This window comes from Lynx canadensis, chromosome F1, assembly GCF_007474595.2.
Source record: "Lynx canadensis isolate LIC74 chromosome F1, mLynCan4.pri.v2, whole genome shotgun sequence".
Classification (NCBI taxonomy): Eukaryota; Metazoa; Chordata; class Mammalia; order Carnivora; family Felidae; genus Lynx; species Lynx canadensis.
In genome coordinates this window covers 27835322-27858446 of record NC_044319.2, presented here as the reverse complement: position 1 = coordinate 27858446, position 23125 = coordinate 27835322, and the positions used below count along the sequence as shown (strand labels likewise).

General features: G+C 37.5%; 1 protein-coding gene across 3 annotated transcripts in view; it reads left to right on the top strand.

Annotated features, from left to right (window-relative positions):
* Positions 1-23125, top strand: part of CEP350 (centrosomal protein 350) — a 158462-nt gene that overhangs the window by 35168 nt on the left and 100169 nt on the right. For 2 of the 3 annotated variants that reach the window (XM_030303179.1, XM_030303178.1), the window contains exons 7-12: positions 5254-5367; positions 9035-9148; positions 13418-13564; positions 15039-15697; positions 16480-16601; positions 20653-21713. In XM_030303179.1, coding sequence (XP_030159039.1) covers positions 5254-5367; positions 9035-9148; positions 13418-13564; positions 15039-15697; positions 16480-16601; positions 20653-21713 — 2217 coding nt within the window. The remainder of the gene's footprint in view (positions 1-5253; positions 5368-9034; positions 9149-13417; positions 13565-15038; positions 15698-16479; positions 16602-20652; positions 21714-23125) is intronic. The other variant, XM_030303180.1, reaches the window with a different exon arrangement.

Below are 23125 nucleotides of genomic sequence, written 5' to 3'. Positions count from 1 at the left end.
GAGCCATCAGCCCAGAGCCCGACGCGGGGCTCGAACTCACAGACCGCGAGATCGTGACCTGGCTGAAGTCGGACGCTTAACCGACTGCGCCACCCAGGCGCCCCGAGAAAATCCTTTTCTAAGAGAATCTCTGCTTTGTAGCCAACTCAAGTTTTTATATATGGTGGTTTTAAGGAGATTGTATTTTTATGTTCCTGAAATTATTTTCACAGAGTTATTCATGTAAAGTTTTTAATTAAAGAGTTGATTCATTGATCAGATCAGTCTGTGTTAGATTTTTGTCATTAAAACTTCTGCTACCATAGCCTTTCTTTTGTCAAAGTTCAGTTTTTCTAGATAAGTGTATGAAGATCAAAAATTGTCAAGATTCATTTTTTTCTGTTAATTTTAAGTTATTAATAAACTAGGACAGTTTTTGCTATAGTTAATTTTGTTTTGTATTTGTCTACCAAGTCTAACTTTTCTCTGACCAGCTTTGCAGTTTTTTTGTAGTCCTAAGGTCTTCTTCTCCAGAATGAATTTTATATGTGCAGTTAGAGCAATTATCGGTTTTATTATTTTTTTATTTTTTTAATGTTTATTATTTATTTTTGAGAGAAAGAGAGAATGAGAGACAGAGAGCAAGTGGGGATGGGCAGAGAGAGAGACACAGAATCCGAAGCAGGCTCTGAGCTGTCAGCACAGAGTCTGTCGCGGGGCTTGAACCCACGAACCGTGAGATCACGACCTGAGCCTAAGTCGGACACTCAACCAACTGAGTCATCTAGGTGCCCCAGAGCAATTATCAGTTTTATTTTATGTTGGTTATTATATTTTGATAATGATAATTAATTGTGAATTAGATAAAAGGTGGATAATTTGCATTTTATTCTTGCTAATTTGTGATAAAATTGTGAGCAGTTCCCTTTAGAATACTGAAAACTTGTTATTCAGGATTGGTCTACTGTATTATTAATTAAATTATTTCATATCCTTCTAGTCATTTGTGTACAATATAGTAATTGTCCACACCGTTGACAGAGCAAATAGCAAATGTTCTTATTGGTTGTGAGATAGTGATTATCCAAAACTTTTGCTATATTAATGTCAGATCCATTAAATAAAGATTGTACATTTAAGGTGTGTTTATTCTAGAAATCAAAGTTCTGAAATTCCAAAAGTTATTCCAGTAAGGCAAAGCTAAGATGATCGACCTAAATCCATATTTTATTTAATAATTTACAAAAATCTAAAAATTAAAAATAGGACGGAACAAAACAAACACAACCCGAACGAACCTGAGTGAAAATCTTAAAATCTTAACTTCCTCTGAGTTGGTGATTGGATTTCGCACTTACCTTTTATTTAATAATTTTTTAACCTGTTAGTTTTCATATTAAAATGTTTTATAGGGACACCTGGGTGGCTCAGTCAGTTAAGCATCTGACTCTTGATCTAAGCTTGAATCTTGTCTTGGGGTTGTGGGTTTGAGCCCCACTTTGGGCTCCCTGCTGGGAGTGAAGCCTACTTAAAAAAAAGTTATAAATAGAACTTTTGGGGGCTAATTTATGAACTATAGCATACATTTGTGAAATTATAACAGAATATGGTTTCCAACGTCCTGAGCAATGGATTTATTTTTCCCAACACTGAAAAACTATTTTTGTCAACTTTTTGCCAATGTAAATGAAAAGGATCGTAATATACTATATTCTAAAGTGACATTTTACTTTCATTTGTTCAAATACGTAATAAATTCACTTGGTTCACAATTCAAAAGATGAAAAGGATGTACCAGGAAAATCTCTTGTTCTGCAGCTCCCTGGTCCCCTTTCAGGTTATTACTTGTGTTAACAGTTCGTATATTCTTCCAGATAATTTTTGCGTACACAAATAGTATGTGTGTGTTTAATTATTTTCTTTCTCTTTTTATGCAGTTGTTAGTATACTAAACCCATTCTAAACCTTGGTTTTCCATTTATGTTTTTTATGTTATTCATTCATTCATTCATTCATTTATTATTTTTTTTTTTAAATTTTTTTTTTTTCAACGTTTATTTATTTTTGGGACAGAGAGAGACAGAGCACGAATGGGGGAGGGGCAGAGAGAGAGGGAGACACAGAACCGGAAACAGGCTCCAGGCTCTGGGCCATCAGCCCAGAGCCCGACGCGGGGCTCGAACTCACGGACCGCGAGATCGTGACCTGGCTGAAGTCGGACGCTTAACCGACTGCGCCACCCAGGCGCCCCTTTTCATTCATTCATTTAAAGTTTATATACTTATTTTGAGAGAGATACACAAAGTGAGTGGAGGAGGGGCAGAGAGCGAGGGGAGAGAGAGTATCCCAAGCAGGCTCCACACTGTCAGTGCAGAGCCTTATGGCGGGGCTCAAACTCAAAAACTGTGAGGTTATGACCTGAGCTGAAATCAAGAGTCAGACACTTAAATGACTGAGCCACCCAGGTGCCCCTGTTTTTTTTTTTTTTTTTTTTTTTTTTTTAAATTTAAAGACATGAAAAGTGTTCTATGATTCTGCTTTAAAATTTCAATTTAAAAGTAGTGAGCACAAACAGTGTTTATGTGATTTTTGTCTTATACTTAGTTGTTTGCATACATTTTTCTCCCTGGTGTAAATGCCCATGAAGTTTAAGACCTTATATTGATCATCCTTATTTTATTTCAGAGCCTAGTACACTGTCTTGAGCATAAGTGCACAGTAGCTTTTTTATTCTAGTCAATAAATCCAACTAGTAACGAAAAAAGGGGACAAAGAATAGAAATACGGTAGTCCCCCCTATCCTCAGGGGATACATCCAAGCCTCCCAGTGGATGTCTCAAACTGTATAGTTCCAAACCCTATAAATATTATTTTTTCCCTATACATACATACATACCTATGATAAAGTTTAATTTATAAATCAGATACAGTAACATATTAACAAAAATAACTAGAACAATTATAACAGTACACTATAATAAAAGTTAAGCGAATGTGGTCTCTCAAAATATTTAAATTTTTTTTAAGTTTTCCTTTAAGTTAAAAAAACATTTTTTTTAAGTTAATTTACTTACTGTAAGCTAGGGAGGGGCAGAGAGAGGGAGAGAGTGAATCCCAAGCAGGCTCCATACTGGCAATGCAGAGCCTGATGCATGGCTTGAACTCACGAACTGTTAGATCATGACCTGAGACAGAATCTAGAGTCGGACGCTTAACTAACTGAGCCACCCAGACATCCCTCTCAAAATCTTATTGTACTGTCCTCACTCACCCTTCTTCTTGTGATGCTGTGAGATGATAAAATCCCTGTGTGATGAGATGAAATGAATGACATAGGTACTGTGACATAGCACGAGGCTACTATTGGCCTTCTGATCATCTGATCCTGGGCCATGGTTGACAGTGTGTAATGGAAACTGCAGAAAGTGAAACAGCGGATAAGGGGGGACTAATGTAAAATTGGGGGACAGAAAAGGGAACTGGTGTAGATATTGAAAGCTTCTTAAACTTAACTTATAAATAAAAATGCAGATATAATGAAAGGCTCCCATGGAGATAAATGTTTCCTGAAGAGGAGAGGAGAAAAAATGATAGAGTTGAATGCAGAGAGATGGGGTGGGGATGATGGTGGTGAAAAGTTGAGAGAGCGAGAGATTTGCATGGGATTGCCACACTTTCTTATTACAAACTGTAGCTTGCAATAGCCTGGACACTACGTTTACAAATTTTTTGTTGCATAGGCATAATTGCATGCCCCTTGCCACAAATGTCAGGTGAAATTAAACTTCTGCTCTTGTGCTAAAAGCTGAATAGATTCATTTCTATTAGACATGCAATTAGTTTACCGGTGCATTTTATTTAACACTTCTAGAGTGCTTTTATCAGTTTTTGACTCCAGTCTGTTCTTTATATTGATTTAATTTTACAAACATTTATTGGGTGCCAATTCTTTGATAAGTTGAGACCATCTGAAAAGAGAAATCTTTATACTACTCTAGTCATCGTCCATATTCATCATTTTTATGATTTTTTAAAATAGGCTTCCAAGATAAATTCGAAGTAGGAAATCAGACTGTTAATCCCTAGGAAATAGCACATGTGTAATGTTTGTTGCAAGATTGAACAAGTATGTTTTAAAGACCTGTTTTCTACACCTTGGGTGCATTTTGCTTGTGTAGTAGATAGCAGCTTGTCGGTTTGTTCAGCCATAGGCAAAATCAGACAGATGGTAGCAATTAATGCCTGTCTTCAAAGGAAGAAGTAGTGTTGTCTCTCTCTTACTCTTGAGAACAGTAGTTCTTTCTCTGAAATCCGTAATTTACAATTGACGTTCTTTTATCATTTAATTGAGTGCTTCTCCATTTCTAGTCCTTTTGAAGAAATGGATATTGCTTCATCTCACTGAAGCTTACTTTTTCCCAACAGTATTTGTCAGCACATTATGTGGTAGCTAATTATGCATCCTTCTTTTAAAAGCGTATAAAGCTGCTCACCAGCATTTGTTTTTAGGGAAACACGAATCAAAACCACAGTGAGATACCATTCACAACCACTAGGATGGCTGTAATAAAAAAGACAGAAACAAACAAAAACACAATAACAAGTGCTGGTGAGGCTGTGGAGAAATCGGAACCCTCATGCATTGCTGGTGAAAATGTAAAATGGTAGAGCTCCTTTAGAAAATGGTTTGGCAGTCCTCAGAAGTTAAACATGGAGTTACCATATGACCCAGCAATTCAAACTCCTAGGTAGGATACCCAAGGAAATTGAAAACACATGTCCACACAAAAACTTGTACATGAATGTTCATGGCAACATTGTTAATACTAGCCAAAAAGTAGAAACTGTTGAGGTACCTATCAACTGATAAATATATAAATAAATGTTGCTATATTCATGCAATGGAATATCATTCAACAATAAAAAAGAAGAAAGCTTTGATACATGTTACATGGTGACTGAAAACATTATGTTAATTGAAAGACGCCAAACACAAAAGGTCACACACATATTGTAGGATTCTATTTATATGACACTTCCAGGATGAGCAAATCCATGAAGGTGGAAGGGAGGTTAGTAGTTCCCAGGGAATAGCATGATGGAGGAGTGGCTGCTAATGGGTACAGGAAATTAGTGTTGATAGGTCCATAACTTTGTGAGTATACTGAAAACCATTGAACTGTGTTCTTTAAAACAGTGAATTTTATGGTTAATTATATCTCAATTTATAAAGCAACTTTGATAAGACTGTTTTGTATTGTTGGTATATATTAGGCTTCAATCCTTCAGAGACCAAGATTCGAACGCCTGATGGGAAAGTGTGGCAGGAGGCTGAATTTCAAAACATGAGTCGAGAACTGTATCGAGACTTAGCACTTCACTTTGCAGGTGAGAGTGGAGCGTTCTTAGATTTTGCATGTTTTATCATGTATGCTATCTGACATCATATTTAAACCTAAAATTGTCACCAAAATAAAGGTATTTCCCTTTTTTAACTGCATGGTATACCAAAGTAGTTGTGGTTTCAGTCATAAGGCTCTCTTAGCGTCTAGGCTCTGCTCCAGGATTAAAATTAGCATACATGGCTGATGAGACAGAAACTAGGTTATTTTTAACCTCAGAGACTCTCTGAGTCAGGCCTGTCTGATTTGAAGGAAACATAGCAGAGTCTAGTTGAAGTTTACTTCTACTAGACTGAGATCTTTGAGATGGTCAGTAATTTGGTAGGCAGCAGATAAGATGATACTACCATGAGGGCAAAATGCAGAAAGAAAAATCAACGTTATAGGAACGGAGTACATTTAGAGAATTGGAAATAGGAGGAATTTACGGAAGGTTGAAGAGGGAAATGGGAAGGTGATACTGTAATGTTATGGAATGCTTAGTGCAATTTGGGGTAAGGTGATGCATTCGTAGTCTTCTGTACTTTTGTTTTACAGTTGTGGAAATGGAGGCTTACTGAGTAATTTCCCCAAAGTTTGTATCTATAGATAGAGTAGTTGAGAATGGAAGCCAAAATTCAAAGCCAACTCTGTCTGACTCTACAGCCTGAGATTTTTCTACTAAGCCCCCATAGAGATTTTGCTAATATATTTTGTGGTATTAAGTGTCCAGTCCAGTTTTCCTAGGATTATTATTGGGACAGTGTATTCAGGTTTTTTTTCTTTTTTTCCTGAGATGGAAAAGGAGTATAATGTAATCGTTAAGAGTAAAGATTTTGGAATTAGCTTACAAGGGTTCAAATTCTTGCTCTGCCTCTTATTACTTATGTATATACTACCTGTGTTTTTCTCATCTGTAAAAGAGGGATAATAATAATATACCTCTATAGGTCAGTATCTTTACAGACCAGTAGAATGATGTATGTCAATGAATTCTTTAAGAAGTCTGCCTGGGGGGTGCCTGGATAGCTCAGTTGGTTGTTATCCAACTCCTGATTTCAGCTCAAGTCATGATCTTGTGGTTTTATGACTTTGAGCCCCATGTCAGGCTCTGTGCTGACCACGCGGAGCCTGCTTAGAATTCTCCCTCTCTTTCTGCCCCTACCCTGCTCGTGCTTTCTCTGTCCCTCTCAAAATAAATAAATACACCTAAAAAAAAAAAAAAGGGTCTGTCTGTTGGGGCACCTGGGTGGATCAGTTGTTTGAGCGTCCAGCTTTGGCTCAGGTCGTGATCTCAGCATTTGTAAGTTCAAGCCCCATGTGGGGCTTGCTGCTGTGAGCACAGAGCCCACTTTGGATCCTCTGTCCTCCTCTCTTTCTGCCCCTCCCTCTGCTCATGCTATCTCTCTCTCTTAAAACTAAACATTAAAAAAAAAAAGTCTGTCTAGTAAGACTGCCTTTTCTTTCATGGTGGTTGAACTCTGTCCATTAGCTTCTAGCTAGGACTGACCCATCTACTTGTGTTTTAGGTTCCATTTACTCTTGTAAAAGTTTAAAGACATCACTTTGTCCTTATTTCCTTTCTTTGGCATCATCAAATTTTCCCTCTCCTCAAGGTCATGCCCATCAACAGACTGTTTGCTAACATGCTGTTATCTCAGCCATCATAAAAGAATGCTGCTTTTGGCCCTACTCTCTTCAGTTATTGCCTTGTTTCTCTCCTATTTGTGGCACAACTTCAGAAAGTTGCCTTATACTCATTGTCTCCGGTTTTTCTCCTCCCTTTCACTCTTGAACCCTTTTCTATTTGGGTTTTGCTCCGCCTTCTCTGTGGACTGCTAATGTCAAGGTCATCAGTGACTTCCACATTGCTAAATCCAGTGTTTGATTCTCAGTTGTCATCTTGATCTCCCTGCGACATTAGACATGATAGATTACTTCTTTCTTGAAACGCTTCACTTGACATCTAGGGTTCCTTAAGTGTTTGGTTTTCCTCCTGAGTCTAGCTACTCTTTTTCAGATTTTTTTTTTTTTTACCTAATTAACTCCCTGATATCTGAACATAGTCATGCCCAGGGCTCAGTACTTGGGTCTGTCTATCCTTTTTTTTCCCTTTCTTTTCTCTTCTCTTCCTCTCTCTCTCTTTTTTCTTTTTCTTCCCTTACTACTACTGCTACTACTACTGTTTATTTATGTACACTCTAGGCAGGCTTGTCTAGTCTCAGGACTTCAAATATTTTCTGTTGCCGTTGATTCCCAAATTTATGTCTCTGGCCCAGACTTTTCCTCTGCACTCAGACTTGTATCCAACTGCTAACTCTACCTCTCCCTTTGGATATATAATGGATTTCTCAAACTTAATAAATCCAAAATGGAGCTAACTAAATGGGGTCATGATACCCCCTTAAACCTACTCCTTTGGTAGTCCCTCTATCTCTGTTAATTCTATCTTTCTACTTCAGGCCCCAGATCTTGAGTCATCCTTGACTCCTCTATTTCTCTCAGACCTTATGTTTCATGTTGTTCAAAATATATCTAAAATATAACCACTTTCTCCACCTCACCACCTTTCTCCAGAGAAAGAGCAGAGCTCTATATGTATTTTAAAGTTTACATTTCACTACTACCTAGGTCCAAGCCACCATCAGTCTCTTGTGTGGATTATTGCAATAGCCCTCTCATTGGTCTTCCTGCTTCTGCCCTTCTAGTAAGCCGGTTATCATCACAACTGCTAGAGTAAGCTTGTTAAGATTTAGTTTAGATCATATCACTCCTTTGCCCTAAAACTTCCAAAAACCTCTCGATCTCATTCTTAAGTAAAACCTGAAGCTCTTTCAGTGACTCGTAAAGCCCCACACAATCTGGCCCTCAGTTATGTCTCTGACCGTGGTTCTCTCTACTCTGTGTTCATTTCGCGGACACTGGCCTGCTTGCTGTTTCTCAGGTATGTTCCTACTTTAGGACCTTTGACTCACACTTCCACTCTGTTCAGAGTGCAGAGCTCTGTATGTGTTTTAAAGTTTACATTTCTTCAGATCTGTAATTGAGGTTGATTTTCAAGTTTATATGTATAGCTAGTCTATTTCCCCAGATTGGAATTTAAAAAAATCAGTGAGTAGTAATTTATATGTGAAATGGCTTGACATATTTCACGAGCATAACCATAAAAGGGTTAATATTTGGGAATATTATTTTATGAAGTTTTATTCTGGAAGTTCATGAATATCTCAGATATGTAGGAATTTTTAAATGAAATAAGAATCTGTGAAAGTACTCACCTGTGAGATTCTATAAATGATCCAACCCTGGCTTGGAAAGCATTACTTTTGTAACTTCTTCCAGTTTGTGAAATTGTGAAAATGAGGAAAATTTTTCGAGGGTTTTCTGGAAAACAACAACAATAGCAAAACAACACAACAACAAAACAAAGCAAAAATGAAAAACAAAAAATGAAAACTTAGAACTCAAACTGTAGGGGTAGTTAGTGGTAATCTTTAGACCTTTCCATAAGAGGAGTTGGCATTGGTAGCTTATGGGTCACAGAAGTAGCCTCAGCGAAGATTTTTTCCCCCCTACCTGAATCATGCTTTATGCTGATTTTTCTTACTGGGAAGAGGACGAATGGGTGGGTAGGAATCATTATAATGTTTGCTATAACTGTTTCTGCTTTTCAGATGATATCTCTATGAAAGAGAAACCTGCTGAAAAAAGTAAAGAGAAAAAAGTGGTCAAGCCAGTGCGAAAAGTCCAAAAGGTAACACAGTTATCAAGTCCAGAAGGCAAAACAGGTTGGTTTTCTCAATATCATGCCCATCCCCATTACATAATACTGAAGTGGCATTCTATATGGAAATAAGTGGTTTTTTTTTTAAGTTTATTTATTTTGAGAAAGAGAGAAAGAGCGCATGCATGGGGGAGGGACAGAAAGAGAGGGAGAGAATCCCAAGCAGGCTCCACTGTCAGCAGGAGCCTGACATGGGGCTTGAACTCACGAACTGTGAGATCATTACCTGAGCCAAAATCAAGAGTTGGATGCCTAACCGACTGAGCCACCCAGGTGCGCTGGAAATAAATACTTGTTAACCAGATGTTTTCATTGTTTGGCACATAGAAAAATTTAGTACATTTTACATATCATTATTTTGTATACATGTTTTATTGAGGTATAGTTGATATAGAATAAGCTGTACATATTTAGAATGTTAGTTTGATGAGTTTTCACATCTGTATGTACTCATGAAACCTTATGTTCACCATAATAGTAAACATATCTCCCCAGCCCAATTGTTTAATCATTATTTTTAATAGAAATTAACCAGATTACAGGTAATGATTTTTATGTAGTAAACTTTTATATATAAAGGGATTGCCTATGACTGTCACTACATCCCTTCACTTACTCTCAAAAGAGAATAAATGTTGCATGAGAAAAATATAGCAGTCCATGCCAATACTGGTCAGGCCAGACTCTAAATAGATCAGGACTGAGAAAAAGAGAATTCCCTAGTTTTGTAGTTATTAACACTTCAGGCCTAGTCTAGGTTGCCTGCATTTATAACCTGTTCTGTTCTGTTATGTCTAGCTTTGTTCTTTTGGTGAGTAAGTTAATTTTAGTGTCCCTTGGTTTCCCCGTATGTAAAATGGGAAAGCAGTAGTATTTTTCTCACAGGGTTGTTGTGAAAACTAAAATAATTAATACCTAAAAGCATTCAGTATGTAGTATTTGGCACATGGTAAGCACTCAAATGTTAGGTATGATTCCATTAATAATAATTATTATTTCTGGTATATTGAAAATGGTTATTTAGCTGTCATATTTATGTTAGTGAGTAATTTGGCCTGAGAGAGTGGAGGAGGTTGAGAATTTGTCACTTTCAGTTTGGAGACATTCAGAATCAATCATTCATTCATTCATTATGCAGATATTTTTGAGCACTTTATACATGTGACGCCCTGTGCTATACTAAGCTTAGGCAATACAGTGGTAAGCAGGATACACATGGCCCCTACCCTCTTGGAATTTATAATCTGGTCAGGAAAACAGTAGATAGTAGATACACAGTTATAATAGAATGTGACTAATGTATGATAGGGAATTATAGGAACATGGAGCAGGAGTGATGAGGCACTGGTGTTTTTTTTTAATATATGTATTTTAAGTTTATTTATTTATTTTAAGAGAGAGAGAGAGTACAAATGGAGGAGGAGCAGAGAGAGAGAGAGAGAGAGAGAGAGAGAGAGAATCCCAAGGGGCTCGATGTCACGAACCATGAGATCATGACTTGAGTTGAAATCAAGAGTTGGGCGCTCAACCGACTGAGCCACCCAGGTGCCCCAGAGGCACTGGTTTTTAACCAGACACTTGTTTTTCTGATCATAGACTAATCTATGGGATGTGAAGTAACAGATTTTGTGACACCCATTGTTAACCTCTAGATGTCAGAATGACCCTGACTATATACAAATCAAAATTTTATAAGAACGTGAATTATCTGAACACAAACTAAGCTAATTTTTACATTAAAAATATGTCAAAGTGTTATTTTTATGTGGTATTATGTAATACTCTTGCCAGGGGCATAGTTTGAAATGAAGCACTGGGACCATTGTAACTTGTAAACACTGATCTTGGATTGTGTTTTTCCAGTTTTGTGGTAGACTAATTCCCATGTATGCACTGTGCAGTGACTGACAGAGAATCATTAAATGTGCTAAAGCTGTGTTAATAGTTTATCAATAACTGAAAGTCCCCTTTTACCACCAGCGACTGCAGTGAGACTATTCTAGAAAGCCAGAATTTAGAAATAACCACACAGCATATTCAGAAGCCAACATTTATAAATAACTACCCAGTATATTCATGGTTGCTTGCTTTTGATTCAGAAATCAAGAGAAGCTGAACTCCAAGAGAAGCCTGTTCTTTCATTTTGCCTAAGAACATAGTTTCTTATAAATAGATTGAACAGTAGACTTAAAGCCTTTTAAATATTTTAGATCGCTTAAGGTTAATAACAAGGTGCAAAAACACTTAAAAAGTAAACACTGATTCATAATTCATGTTTCTTTTTTTTTTTTTTTTTTTATTTTTTTTTTTCAACGTTTATTTATTTTTGGGACAGAGAGAGACAGAGCATGAACGGGGGAGGGGCAGAGAGAGAGGGAGACACAGAATCGGAAACAGGCTCCAGGCTCCGAGCCATCAGCCCAGAGCCTGACGCGGGGCTCGAACTCACGGACCGTGAGATCGTGACCTGGCTGAAGTCGGATGCTTAACCGACTGCGCCACCCAGGCGCCCCATAATTCATGTTTCTTAATACTAGATGTTTTATTAAAACTGCGGTTTAATTGAAACTTTTATTTTTTTTAATTTTTTTTTTTTTCAACGTTTATTTATTTTTTGGGACAGAGAGAGACAGAGCATGAACGGGGGAGGGGCAGAGAGAGAGGGAGACACAGAATCAGAAACAGGCTCCAGGCTCTGAGCAGTCAGCACAGAGCCCGACGCGGGGCTCGAACTCACGGACCGCGAGATCGTGACCTGGCTGAAGTCGGACGCTTAACCGACTGCGCCACCCAGGCGCCCCTGAAACTTTTAAATTGAAGCCTTTTTATTTTTTTTTTTTTTTTTTTTTTTTTTAAACGTTTATTTATTTTTGGGACAGAGAGAGACAGAGCATGAACGGGGGAGGAGCAGAGAGAGAGGGAGACACAGAATCGGAAACAGGCTCCAGGCTCTGAGCCATCAGCCCAGAGCCCGACGCGGGGCTCGAACTCAGGGACCGCGAGATCGTGACCTGGCTGAAGTCGGACGTTTAACCGACTGCGCCACCCAGGCGCCCCAAATTGAAGCCTTTTTAAAAGAACTCTAAATTGGATGTCCTTTATTACAAATGCAATAAAATAGCATTACAGAAAGCTTGAAAAATGAAGAAAACAGAAAACCACTACCCTCACTTAAAGTACTAGTGTTTTGTTTTTTTCCTTACAGTAGTTTAAAAATCATAATAGTAGGTGATGTAATCATTGCATACATAACATTTTGTCTTTTTCTCTTAGCATTGTACCACCAGAACTTTTTTCTTATTTCTTATGGAAATTATAATTTGCAATAGCCACACAGTACTCCACCTGTGTTGGTGTATGATGATCTAATTTTAATTTTTTTACAGTCTGAAAGTAGTAAATGAAGAGTTTTTCTCTTAATCAACAGCTGTGTTTATTGGACCATACTTTCATGAACTTCTATAACGAGGGCAGTTTATACTGTTGGCGATGTTTGCTTTTTGAGTGTCATTGTTTTATGCATAGAAAAGTAATGTACAGTTCTACTATGTATCTATAAAATATAATGTGAAATTCCTTATAATACCATTCCCTTAACAGTAATCACTGGTAACTGTGACATGTTTCTTGGGATTTTTTTCCTACACTTAGCTGAAGTCATTTGTTCATTCAGCAGACATACACTTTACTATGTGCCAGGTACCTTTGGTAAACCAGACACTTACTATACTTAAGATAAGTTTTTTGTTGTGTGCCCAAACTGTTGAATTCAGTGCTCTGCTTCTTGAGGATTCAAGAATCATTAATGTTTGGTACTTAACGTCCAAAGCATTTTTTTTTCAATTTTTTTTTTAATCTTTATTTATTTTTGAGAGAGAGACAGCGTGTGAGCAGGGGAGGAGCAGAGGGAGAGGGAGACACAGAATCCGAAGCAGGCTCCAGGCTCTGAGCTGTCAGCACAGAGCCTGATGTGGGGCTCGAACTCACAAACTATGAGCTCATGACCTGAGCCGAAGTCAGATACTCAACTGATGGAGAGCCACCCCGGTGCCCCATGTCCATAGCATTTTATACTTATTTGAGATGTGTGGATAAATCAAGACTTAAACAAACTGCTAATTAATTTTGGGGACATTGGGTTAAAAATTAGGTTGTAAACCCTCTGACTTTGGCATAAGATCAGCATAAGATTAATTACAAAACCTGTATGGTTGAGTAGATATACTTGAAGTTTTAAATTCAACCCGGTATGTGTATGTATATATTTTTTTAGGTAGCAGTCGTCTGATAAGTACATCTTCTTGGCGAGATGGACAAAAATTAGTAAAGAAGATTCTGGGGCCTGCACCCAGAGTGGAGCAAAAAGAGCGAAGAACAGCATCAAGTGACAGAAGTGGAAGAGAAAGAACTACTAAATCTGGTGAGTAATTAAATAATTAAATTAAATTGTTTCAGTAATTAAAATTGTTGAGAAAAGCAATTAAAGATTGCTTGTATAAGTACGTAGAGAAGGTGAAAGTACTCTTGAGAATGCTTTCAGAATTTGGTTTATAATTGTGAATGTAGCTCAAAAAAGAACTGTTCTATTGGGCTTGTCTGTGGATAATTCCATATATAGATGTTATGATGACTTTTATTAAGGATTCTATTTGTTATGTTAATTACATTTAGCTGCCAGCTGCATAGAAAAGCATCATTTAATTAGGTTTTATTAGACTTTTAGGGACCTTAAGAGACTAAGTCCGATTTGTCTTTCTCTACACAAACATAGGCAAACATTCATAATACTGGCTTTTTTTATTTGACAGATTAGGAAACAGGCCCTGAGAGAGAAGTGATTTTTTTTCTCAGGGTATATATTCAGTGGGTGGCAAAATTTGATCTAGAATCTAAAACTCTTTGGTTTGACCCTCAAGTCCATTACTTTTCTCTTTGTGAAGTATCTTAAATGCTCTTTGAGATAACTAGTTACTTGTTTCATGAACACTAATTTTGGGAAATGAAATATAAGTTAACTACAGGCCAGCTTTCCTTTTCAGGAACAAAATTTGCTTTAATTTGAGCTTCTGGAATGGATTCAGTAAGAAATGCAATCACAACTATAATTTGGGATATAGAAATCAATATATACTTTGTATTTACTCCTCTTTACTTTCACTAGCTTATAAATAAACTCATATGCATTCTTGGTTTAAAATCAAGCCATGTCAGTAAGCATTTAGATTTTAAAATGATTGTTTTTCTATCTATTTAATTTTTTTTCTGTTATTCATTGGAGAGTTGTGGCAGCTAAACATTGTTGGGTTTTGAACTCCTGATTTGATGGTTTGGGGATGGAGAGAGATAGTAATATTAAATATGTACATGGGAGAGAAATAATAATTCTCTATTAATACTTAAATATTCACATCAACAATAGATTTGTCTTTATTTTAGAAATATTAAAAATGTGTTGTTTAAATGCCAAGGAAGTATAGTTGTTGTCTTTTTTTTTAAGTTTATTTATTTATTTTTGAGAGAAAGAGAGTAAGCAGGGGAGAGGCAGAGAGAGGGAGAGAGAGAGAATCTCAAGCAGGCTCCACACTGTCAGTGCAAAGCCCGACTTGGGGCTTGAATTCACGAACCATGAGGTCATGACCTGAGCTGAAATCACAAGTCGGACACTTAACTGTGCCACCCAGGCACACTGGAAGTCTAGTTTTTTAAAAGATTGAAATTATTCTCCTCTAAAAAAGGTGTTTTTCTTTCCTTCTATTATAGTCTTTAAACAACTTTATCGGATACTTGAATTTGAGTTTAGAATAAAGGAACATTCCCTAATTTTGTCCTTACTGCAGTAAATCTTAGGAATGAATTTAGGTTTTCATACATTGCTAACAGTTCATATTTTGCAGGGGGTCATATTGGAAGAGCAGAATCTGATCCTAGATTGGATGTTTCGCATAGACATCTTCCACGAAACTCAGAACGTTCGAGAAGTAGAGCCCGGTCTGAGACTAATACAAAGAAATTAGCTCCATCTCTTCCAGATAATAAACAGGAGGACAGTACTGCCTTAAATAAGGACTTTTTACCTCTTGAAATTCGTGGAATTCTTGATGACCTACAGCTGGATTCTACAGTTCAGGCTGCAAGGCAAGAAATAGGAGAGTTACAGAATCCGAAGTCATCGGCACCAGTACAAGCTCCTAGGAGTCACAGCCCAGTAAAAAGAAAACCTGACAAAATAACAGCTAATGAAGATCCCCCTGTTATTTCCAAAAAGCGCCACTATGACACAGATGAGGTACGGCAGTACATTGTCAGACAGCAGGAGGAAAGGAAGAGGAAGCAAAATGAAGAGAAGAAGGCTCAAAAGGAGGCCACTGAGCAAAAGAACAAACGATTACAGGAGCTCTATCGGAAACAGAAAGAAGCCTTTACTAAAGTCAAAAATGTGCCTCCTTCTGAGCCATCAGTAACCAGGCGACTGCAGGAAACTTACTCCAAATTGCTATTAGAAAAGACCTTGCTTGAAGAGCCGCCTCACCAACATGTCACACAGGAAACGCAGGTAATAGTAGTGTCAGAAATACAGAGGGAAGTAAGTCATGATTGGAAAAACCTTATTCACCACTTTGTTGCCATCATTTCAAATATTCAGACAGACGCCCAGACGGTATTTAATAATGATGATCTTTTCATGAAACTTATTGTGTGTGAAGAGTGATTTGATAAATATGATTAGAAAGAAGTGCTCAGTTTAGCATTTCCTAGAGTGAGTGTTCCTGATCTCTGTTCAGCTCGTCATTGTTGTTAGTTCCATCCTTGCCTAGTTTTCACTGTGTTACTGAGCATAAAGTTAGATGATGTTCATAAAAGCCTAGTTTTGTGATCTGTGCGGAACCTAGAGAATATCCTATTGTATGTGATGATTTTATGAGTATTGCTCTTGTTTTAAGAATAACATTCAGTACGTGCCATGTACCTACCACAGACTGTGTTAAAGTCTTTACCTTTATAGGGTAAAGCTTCACTAAATCCTCACAACTCTGAGAAGGTAAGTACTATTAGTATTTCTAGACAAAAAACTGAGGTTTAGGAAGAGTATTATTTCCTTCAAATTACACAGTTAGTATTAGGTGCCCTTCTTGGATTTCAGATGCAATTTTGCTGTTAATTGTAATGGCTGCTTTTTAAGACAAACTGAATTTGGATTGGTTTTATTTTAGGACAAAAAAGCCCTCACATTTCATGAATCTTTGTAAATTGAAGTGAATTAATATTAGTCTTATGTATTCCCTGAATATATCTTTGGGATGGGGGTCAGATGAATTTGCTGTCCTTTTCTCCTAGACCAGACCAGGGTATCAACCTTCTGGAGAATCTGACAAAGAAAACAAAGTCCAGGAACGTCCCCTAAGTGCATCTTCCAGTAGTGACATGTCTCTGTCAGAACCTCCACAGCCTCTTGCAAGGTAAAAAGGGGAGAATGAAGTATGATTAAGATTCTTTCCATGAAATTTAGTATAGTGGCCTAAGCTCAGTGAATTCTGTTGACTGACCTTCCTGTGTGAGCAAGAAGTTTATTTAGAAATTGGTTAGTATCTTCTGGTGGATACTTCAGCATGGTGTACATCTGTACTTGCTGCATACCCGATTCTGTTGTTCACTTTTACCTGTCCTTTAATATCCAACCGAAATGTCAGTTTCTCCCAGGGATCCTGCGATTGGAAGCACTCTTGCTTTCTCTGAACTAAACACGCAATAAACGTTTGCTGGATGAATGAATCACAGTGAAGTTAATATTTTAAAGGGTTTGTGGTGAATAATTTTCAAAAGGCACATCTGTGTCCATTACTATTCAGAATTTCTTTAGATGACTCATTCCATTTTATCCATCATCCCTTTCAAAAGTTGTATTTGGATATGCATATGAACGCGTGAACAAGGGCTGGATTGCTGATCAAGGACTATTTTACTTGTTTGCTTAAAATATTTTTTCTTGCTGTAATATATTGTTTGCAATGAAGTAAAAAAAAGTATGCATGGAATTTGAGGGGATTTTGAGTTTATATCGTTTTAAACAATTTAAAGTAACCATTTTGAGAAGAGAAGCATTTGGAACTCTTTTGTGAGAATGCACAAATAAAGATCAAATCACATCCCAATTTGGGTCAGTATACATGGTCCTTTCACCCCATTGCCCCCCCAAAGAATAAAAATGCTGATAAGAATAGCTAACATTTATTGAGTACTTGTTAGTTTCCAGGCACCGATCTACATACTTTGCATGTATTAGCTTATTTCTTCTTGTAATTCCTTGAGTTGGGCATTATTGTTATTCCCATTTTATGGAAGAGCTAATTGAGGCCTAGAATTTAATTAATTTTCTGCAAGATCAAAACATTAGTGGTGGAGAGGGATTTGAACTTCAGTCTGATTCCAGAAACTCTGTGATTTTAACCACTCTACACACTGCCTCCCGATAAGTTTCATATGATTTATTTAAAGTTGTAAATAACCTTTCAAATTTCAAGCATAAATAAACTTTAAAGTTTTTTTTTTTTTTTTTTTTTTTTTAATTTGAATACCTTTAGTAGGTGTACTCTTCAGTTCATCTCAGCCCCGTTATTATTGTCAGACATAGTCTTCTGGCTTCATGTCTTCTGTTTTACCTTTCCTGAGTTTCCTTCTAACTCTAAACAAGTTAGCCAGTATTAAAAACAAATCAAACGTAAACAGATCGATTATTGTTAGCTTGCACATGTTCCTTTCCTTTTTTTTTTTTTTTTAAGGTTTATTTATTTTGAGAGAGAGCGAGTGTGCACGAGCAGGGGAGGGGCAGAGAGAGAAGAGAGGCTGTACTGTCAGTGCAGAGCCTGACATGGGGCTGGATCCCACGAACTGTGAGATTGTGACCTGAGCTGAAGTCAAGAGTTGGATGCCTAACCAGCTGAGCCACCCAGGCACCCCTTTCCTTTTTTTTAATATCAAATTTCTTCACCTTGAGATATGTAATCTTTTGCCTCCACCATCCCTCTACCCATTTCTTAGGTTCACCATTTCTGTTAGTAGTCTCACCATATCTCAGTTATTTTATGCTTGGAAGCATGGCATTACTTTTCCATGCCCTTTTTGCCCCATGTTCTTCATTAGCTATGTGGAAAACTCCAAATTACATACCTGACCCTGAAGACCTTGAAGATCTAGCTCAAAAGTCACTTCCCTTGGCTAGCAGAGTTTATTGTTTTCTCTCCACACTCTATTGAACTTTATATGTCTTTATATTAGTACTTATGACATTGTAGTTTAGCTATTTATTAGTGTCTCATCCCTGCTAGATCTTAGAAACTAAAGAGTAAGGATTTAGTCTTAACTGGATTAAGTCTTTCCATTTTTGTCTCCCCTGTGCCTCTATCATCAGCATAATGCCTGGCACATAATTGGCATTGAAATACTTGAATTTAAAGATCTTGGATTTTGGGGCGCCTGGGTGGCGCAGTCGGTTAAGCGTCCGACTTAGCCGGGTCACGATCTCGCGGTCCGTGAGTTCGAGCCCCGTGTCGGGCTCTGGGCTGATGGCTCAGAGCCTGGGCCTGTTTCCGATTCTGTGTCTCCCTCTCTCTCTGCCCCTCCCCCGTTCATGCTCTGTCTCTCTCTGTCCCAAAAATAAATAAACGTTGAAAAAAAAAAATAAAATAAAGATCTTGGATTTTTACTTAGCAATATCTTTTATGTTTATAACTTCATTTTTTGGTTGTTCATTTGTTTTTAAAGTTTATTCATTTATATTGAGAGAGAGACACACACAGAGAGAGGGAGGGAGGGAATCCCAAGCAGGCTCCTCCCGATCAGTACAGATCCCAATGTGGGGCTCAAACTCATGAACTGTGAGATCATAACCTGAGCTGAAATCAAGAGTCAGATGCTTAACTGACTGAGCCACCCAGGTGCCCCATAACCTCCTTTGTATTCCCATTACTGCCAGCTTAGTTTGAGGCCTAATAACCTCACACTTCATATTTTGTGGCATAGAATCTATGCATGAGTCTTCCTTCATTCCCTTTTTATAGCAGCCCTTCAACACCAAAGATTGCTATTATACAACCTCTAACTAAACCTTGCTGACATGCTTTCCATGCTTTTCAGTTCTCTTTTCACTCTGCTTCCCCTCCTCCAGGTAATTCTTTTCTATTTACTTTGTAAGGCTTCCCATTTCTCCATACTAGTTTGGTTGCAGCCTGTCCAGATAACTTTGAATCATAATTTGATTTGTTGGGTTAGCCATGCATCCTAGCTTTCTGTCATCTGTGAATTTTATAAGAATATCTTTATGTCATCATCTAAAAATAATGGACAAGACCAAGGACAAAACTTCAAGTTATTTTTTATAAGCATCTTCTTAATAGTTCACATTGAGCTTTAATTGTTTTTTATAATATCTCTAAATATACAGAATGTCCATGGTCTGGAAATGTAGGTGAATTATATAATGTCATCTAGGACATCTTTGTTTGGTTTCTGTATTTTATGGACAACCTTCTCTGTATTGTATATTCATAATGGGTATTCATAGTTTTGCATTGGTATTCATGGTTTGATGTTCATTAATTTTTTTTTTTTTTAGAATGAAATTATAGGGGTGCCTGGCTGGCTCAGTTGGTGGAGAGTGTGACTCTTGATCTTGGGGTCATGAGTTCTAGCCCTATGATGTAGACATTGCTTAAAAATAAAATCTTGAAATAAAAGACATCGTAATAATCTCCTTATTTCTTCAGTATGTACAATGTTAAACATAAACATTTATTAAATATTTGTTGATTAGAATAATGACTCATGCCTGTGTTAGTAGTTAGCAACCTTAAGCATTTCTCTTTTATATAACATTATTAAAAAAAAATTTTTTTTAATGTTTATTTATTTTTGAGAGAGACAAAGCCAGAATGTGAGTGGGTTAGGGGCAGATAGAGACACACACACACAGAGTCCCAAGCAGGCTCCAGGCTCTGAGCTGTCAGCACAGAGCCCGACGCGGGGCTCGAACTCACGAGCCGTGAGATCATGGCCTGAGCCGAAGTCGGACGCTCAACTGACTGAGCCACCCAGGCGCCCCATATATAACATTATTTTTAAAGGAAGGGGTAGAGCCAATGTTGTAAAGAATTTTGTTCACAGAATTTTAAAGGTTATAAAGCCTTCTCTTTAATTAATAGTTTAAAAAATATGTCTTAGTTGAAGAAAGCAGTTTGCATGATGACATTCCATTTTTATGAAAATAACAATGCCAGAACACAACACACACGTAGAAAAATGTTTGGAAAAGATATAATTCTAAATGAAGTACTAATAGTGCCTATTTCTCATTGCTTAGCTATGAGAGATCGCTGTCTTTTTTATCCTCTTTGCCTGTCCTTTTTTTTTTGGTGGTATGTGTTACTCTTACGAGAAAAAAAAAGAAGTTAAAAAAACTGGTGGCTTAGTCATGAGTTACTGTCTTAACTAACATACTGTGACTTTCATTTCTAGAAAGGACCTGATGGAACCTACTTGGATGCAGCCTGACAGATTGAGCCCACGAGTCCACAATTCTCAACCACAGCCTCTTGCTGGAACAGCTGGAAATTTACTCTCCCATCTCTTGAGTCTAGAGCATGTAGGAATTTTGAATAAGGATTTTGAATCTATTTTACCACCCAGGAAGAATCATAATATGGCCTCAGGGCCATTAAGTTTTACACCTCAACCATATCTGACCTCACCAGCTGCTCATCCAGATGCCTTGTTAAAACCTAGTGCCAGCCAGTATAAAAGTAAACTGGATCGTATTGAAGCCTTGAAAGCAACAGCTGCTTCTCTGTCCAGTAGGATTGAAAGTGAAGCCAAGAAATTAGCTGGGGCTAACATTAACTATGGGTCAGTATGGAGCACTGAGTATGATGTACAGCGAACACCCCAAGAGGATGGATCTTGGACGAAGGCTCCAAGTCCACCTATGAAAGAGGATACTGAAGATGTTTTCTCTGCCCGAATTCAAAAGATGATGGGAACCTGTGTATCTCATGCAACTTTTGATGACGATCTTCCTGGTGTAGGCAACCTTAGTGAATTTAAAAAGCTTCCTGAGATGATAAGACCTCACAGCGCCATATCAAGGTTTAGAATGCGATCCCCCGGTCCCAAACCAGAAGGGCTGCTGGCACAATTGTGTAAGAGGCAGACTGACTCTTCTAGCTCTGATATGCAAGCTTGTTCTCAAGATAAAGCCAAATTGTCTCTTGGCTCCAGCACAGATTCAGTCAGTGAAGGGCCTCTTCTTAGTGAAGGGAGTCTCTCTGAAGAAGAGGGAGGCCATGATGGACAGCCCCCATTGAAGGTAGCAGAAATCTTAAAGGAAAAGGAATTTTGTGCTGGTGAAAGAAATGGTTATGAACCCATCAAAGAATTTCAGAAGGAAGCTGAAAAATTCTTGCCACTTTTTGGGCACATAGGTGGTACACAAAGCAAAGGACCGTGGGAAGAATTGGCAAAGGGAAGTCCACATAGTGTCATTAATATTTTTACAAAATCCTATCAGTTGTATGGAAAAGGTGAGAAAAATAACTAAGCCTTGTGCTATTTGTATGTTAAGATAAATCATTTAATAATTCTGTACAAGATAATACTTAAGTACAAATTTTCATTATTCATTATGAGGATAGTGGGGACTTATTGTCTAAATTAGTCTAAGTTAATCTAAATTATCTGCAAGGTTCCACTAGAGTATTACAATTTAATCTTTAAAATTTCATTTTTTAGTTGTTACTGTCATGAACCATAGTTGATAGGTAGTTGTAGAAATTTTGGTCTACTTCATAGGTGGTGTTTAGGATAGGTATGTATCAAATATACACTAGGTTTTCTGTGACCATGGGTGTGTATTTAGATAGAAAATAACTGTATTTCCTAATACAGTGATTGGTGAGTCATTGGGAATATAGTGGTCAAGAACTGAGGGGCAACTGTAGTAACATTTCTAATACGGAAACTATTACTGCTTGTTAAACCTAATTTTAAAAATATTCAGACTTCGAACAGTAATGTGGCTATATATTGGGGTTGTGAAACAATTAACTTCTAAAGTTTCTTTCTTCTCCCTGATAGACTCAATTCCTTCAAATCGCTTTCTCTGTTCTTCTACTGTAGGTGGATGCTACTCATTTTATGCTAACATAACCTTAGAATTTCCAGTTCAGAGAATGAGGCTGAGCCTTAAGTCAGCTATTGATATCTGTGGGTTTTTTATTTCCATTCTACACAGTGAGCAACTTATTTGATAAGTGAATTGATTTCATCTGTTCATTTAGGCTTAACTGGGTATTGCAGTGCATTTTTCTAGAATTCGTATTTAGCTACTTTGTTATGATCTTGCGCAGGCCTATTACATGCTGTTGGTCTCTTTTGTTTAACACTTATTTCTATATTAACACTATTTCTGTAGGGGGTATTTTTAAAGTGTTTTTGATGAAAGCAAAATGCTTTTTATTTTTTAATTTTTCAAAAATCTATTTATTTATTTATTGGGGGGGTGGGGCAGAGTGTGAGTTGGGGAGGGACAGAGAGAGAGGGAGACACAGAATCTGAAGCAGGCTCTAGGCTCTGAGTTATCAGCACAGAGCCCGACACGGGGCTCGAACCCACGAACTGTGAGATCGTGACCTGAGTTGAAGTCAGATGCTCAAGCGACTGAGCCCCCCGCACACCCCTCAAAATGCTTTTTAAACAATACCCGCATTTTTTTGTAAGAAAATTGTGTTTTTTCGTAAATCCTTTTAGATTTTCATTAAGATTTTATAATTAAACTGAAATACTTAGAGTTGAAATGATATCTTACTTAGGATTTGCTTCCAAATAGTCTGGGGAGGGGAGTGAGAAATGAAGGGAATAGGAAGTAATTCTTGAAGCTGCGTGATGGATTCCTTGGTTTCATTATGCTATTTTTCTCTACTTGTATGTTGGCAAA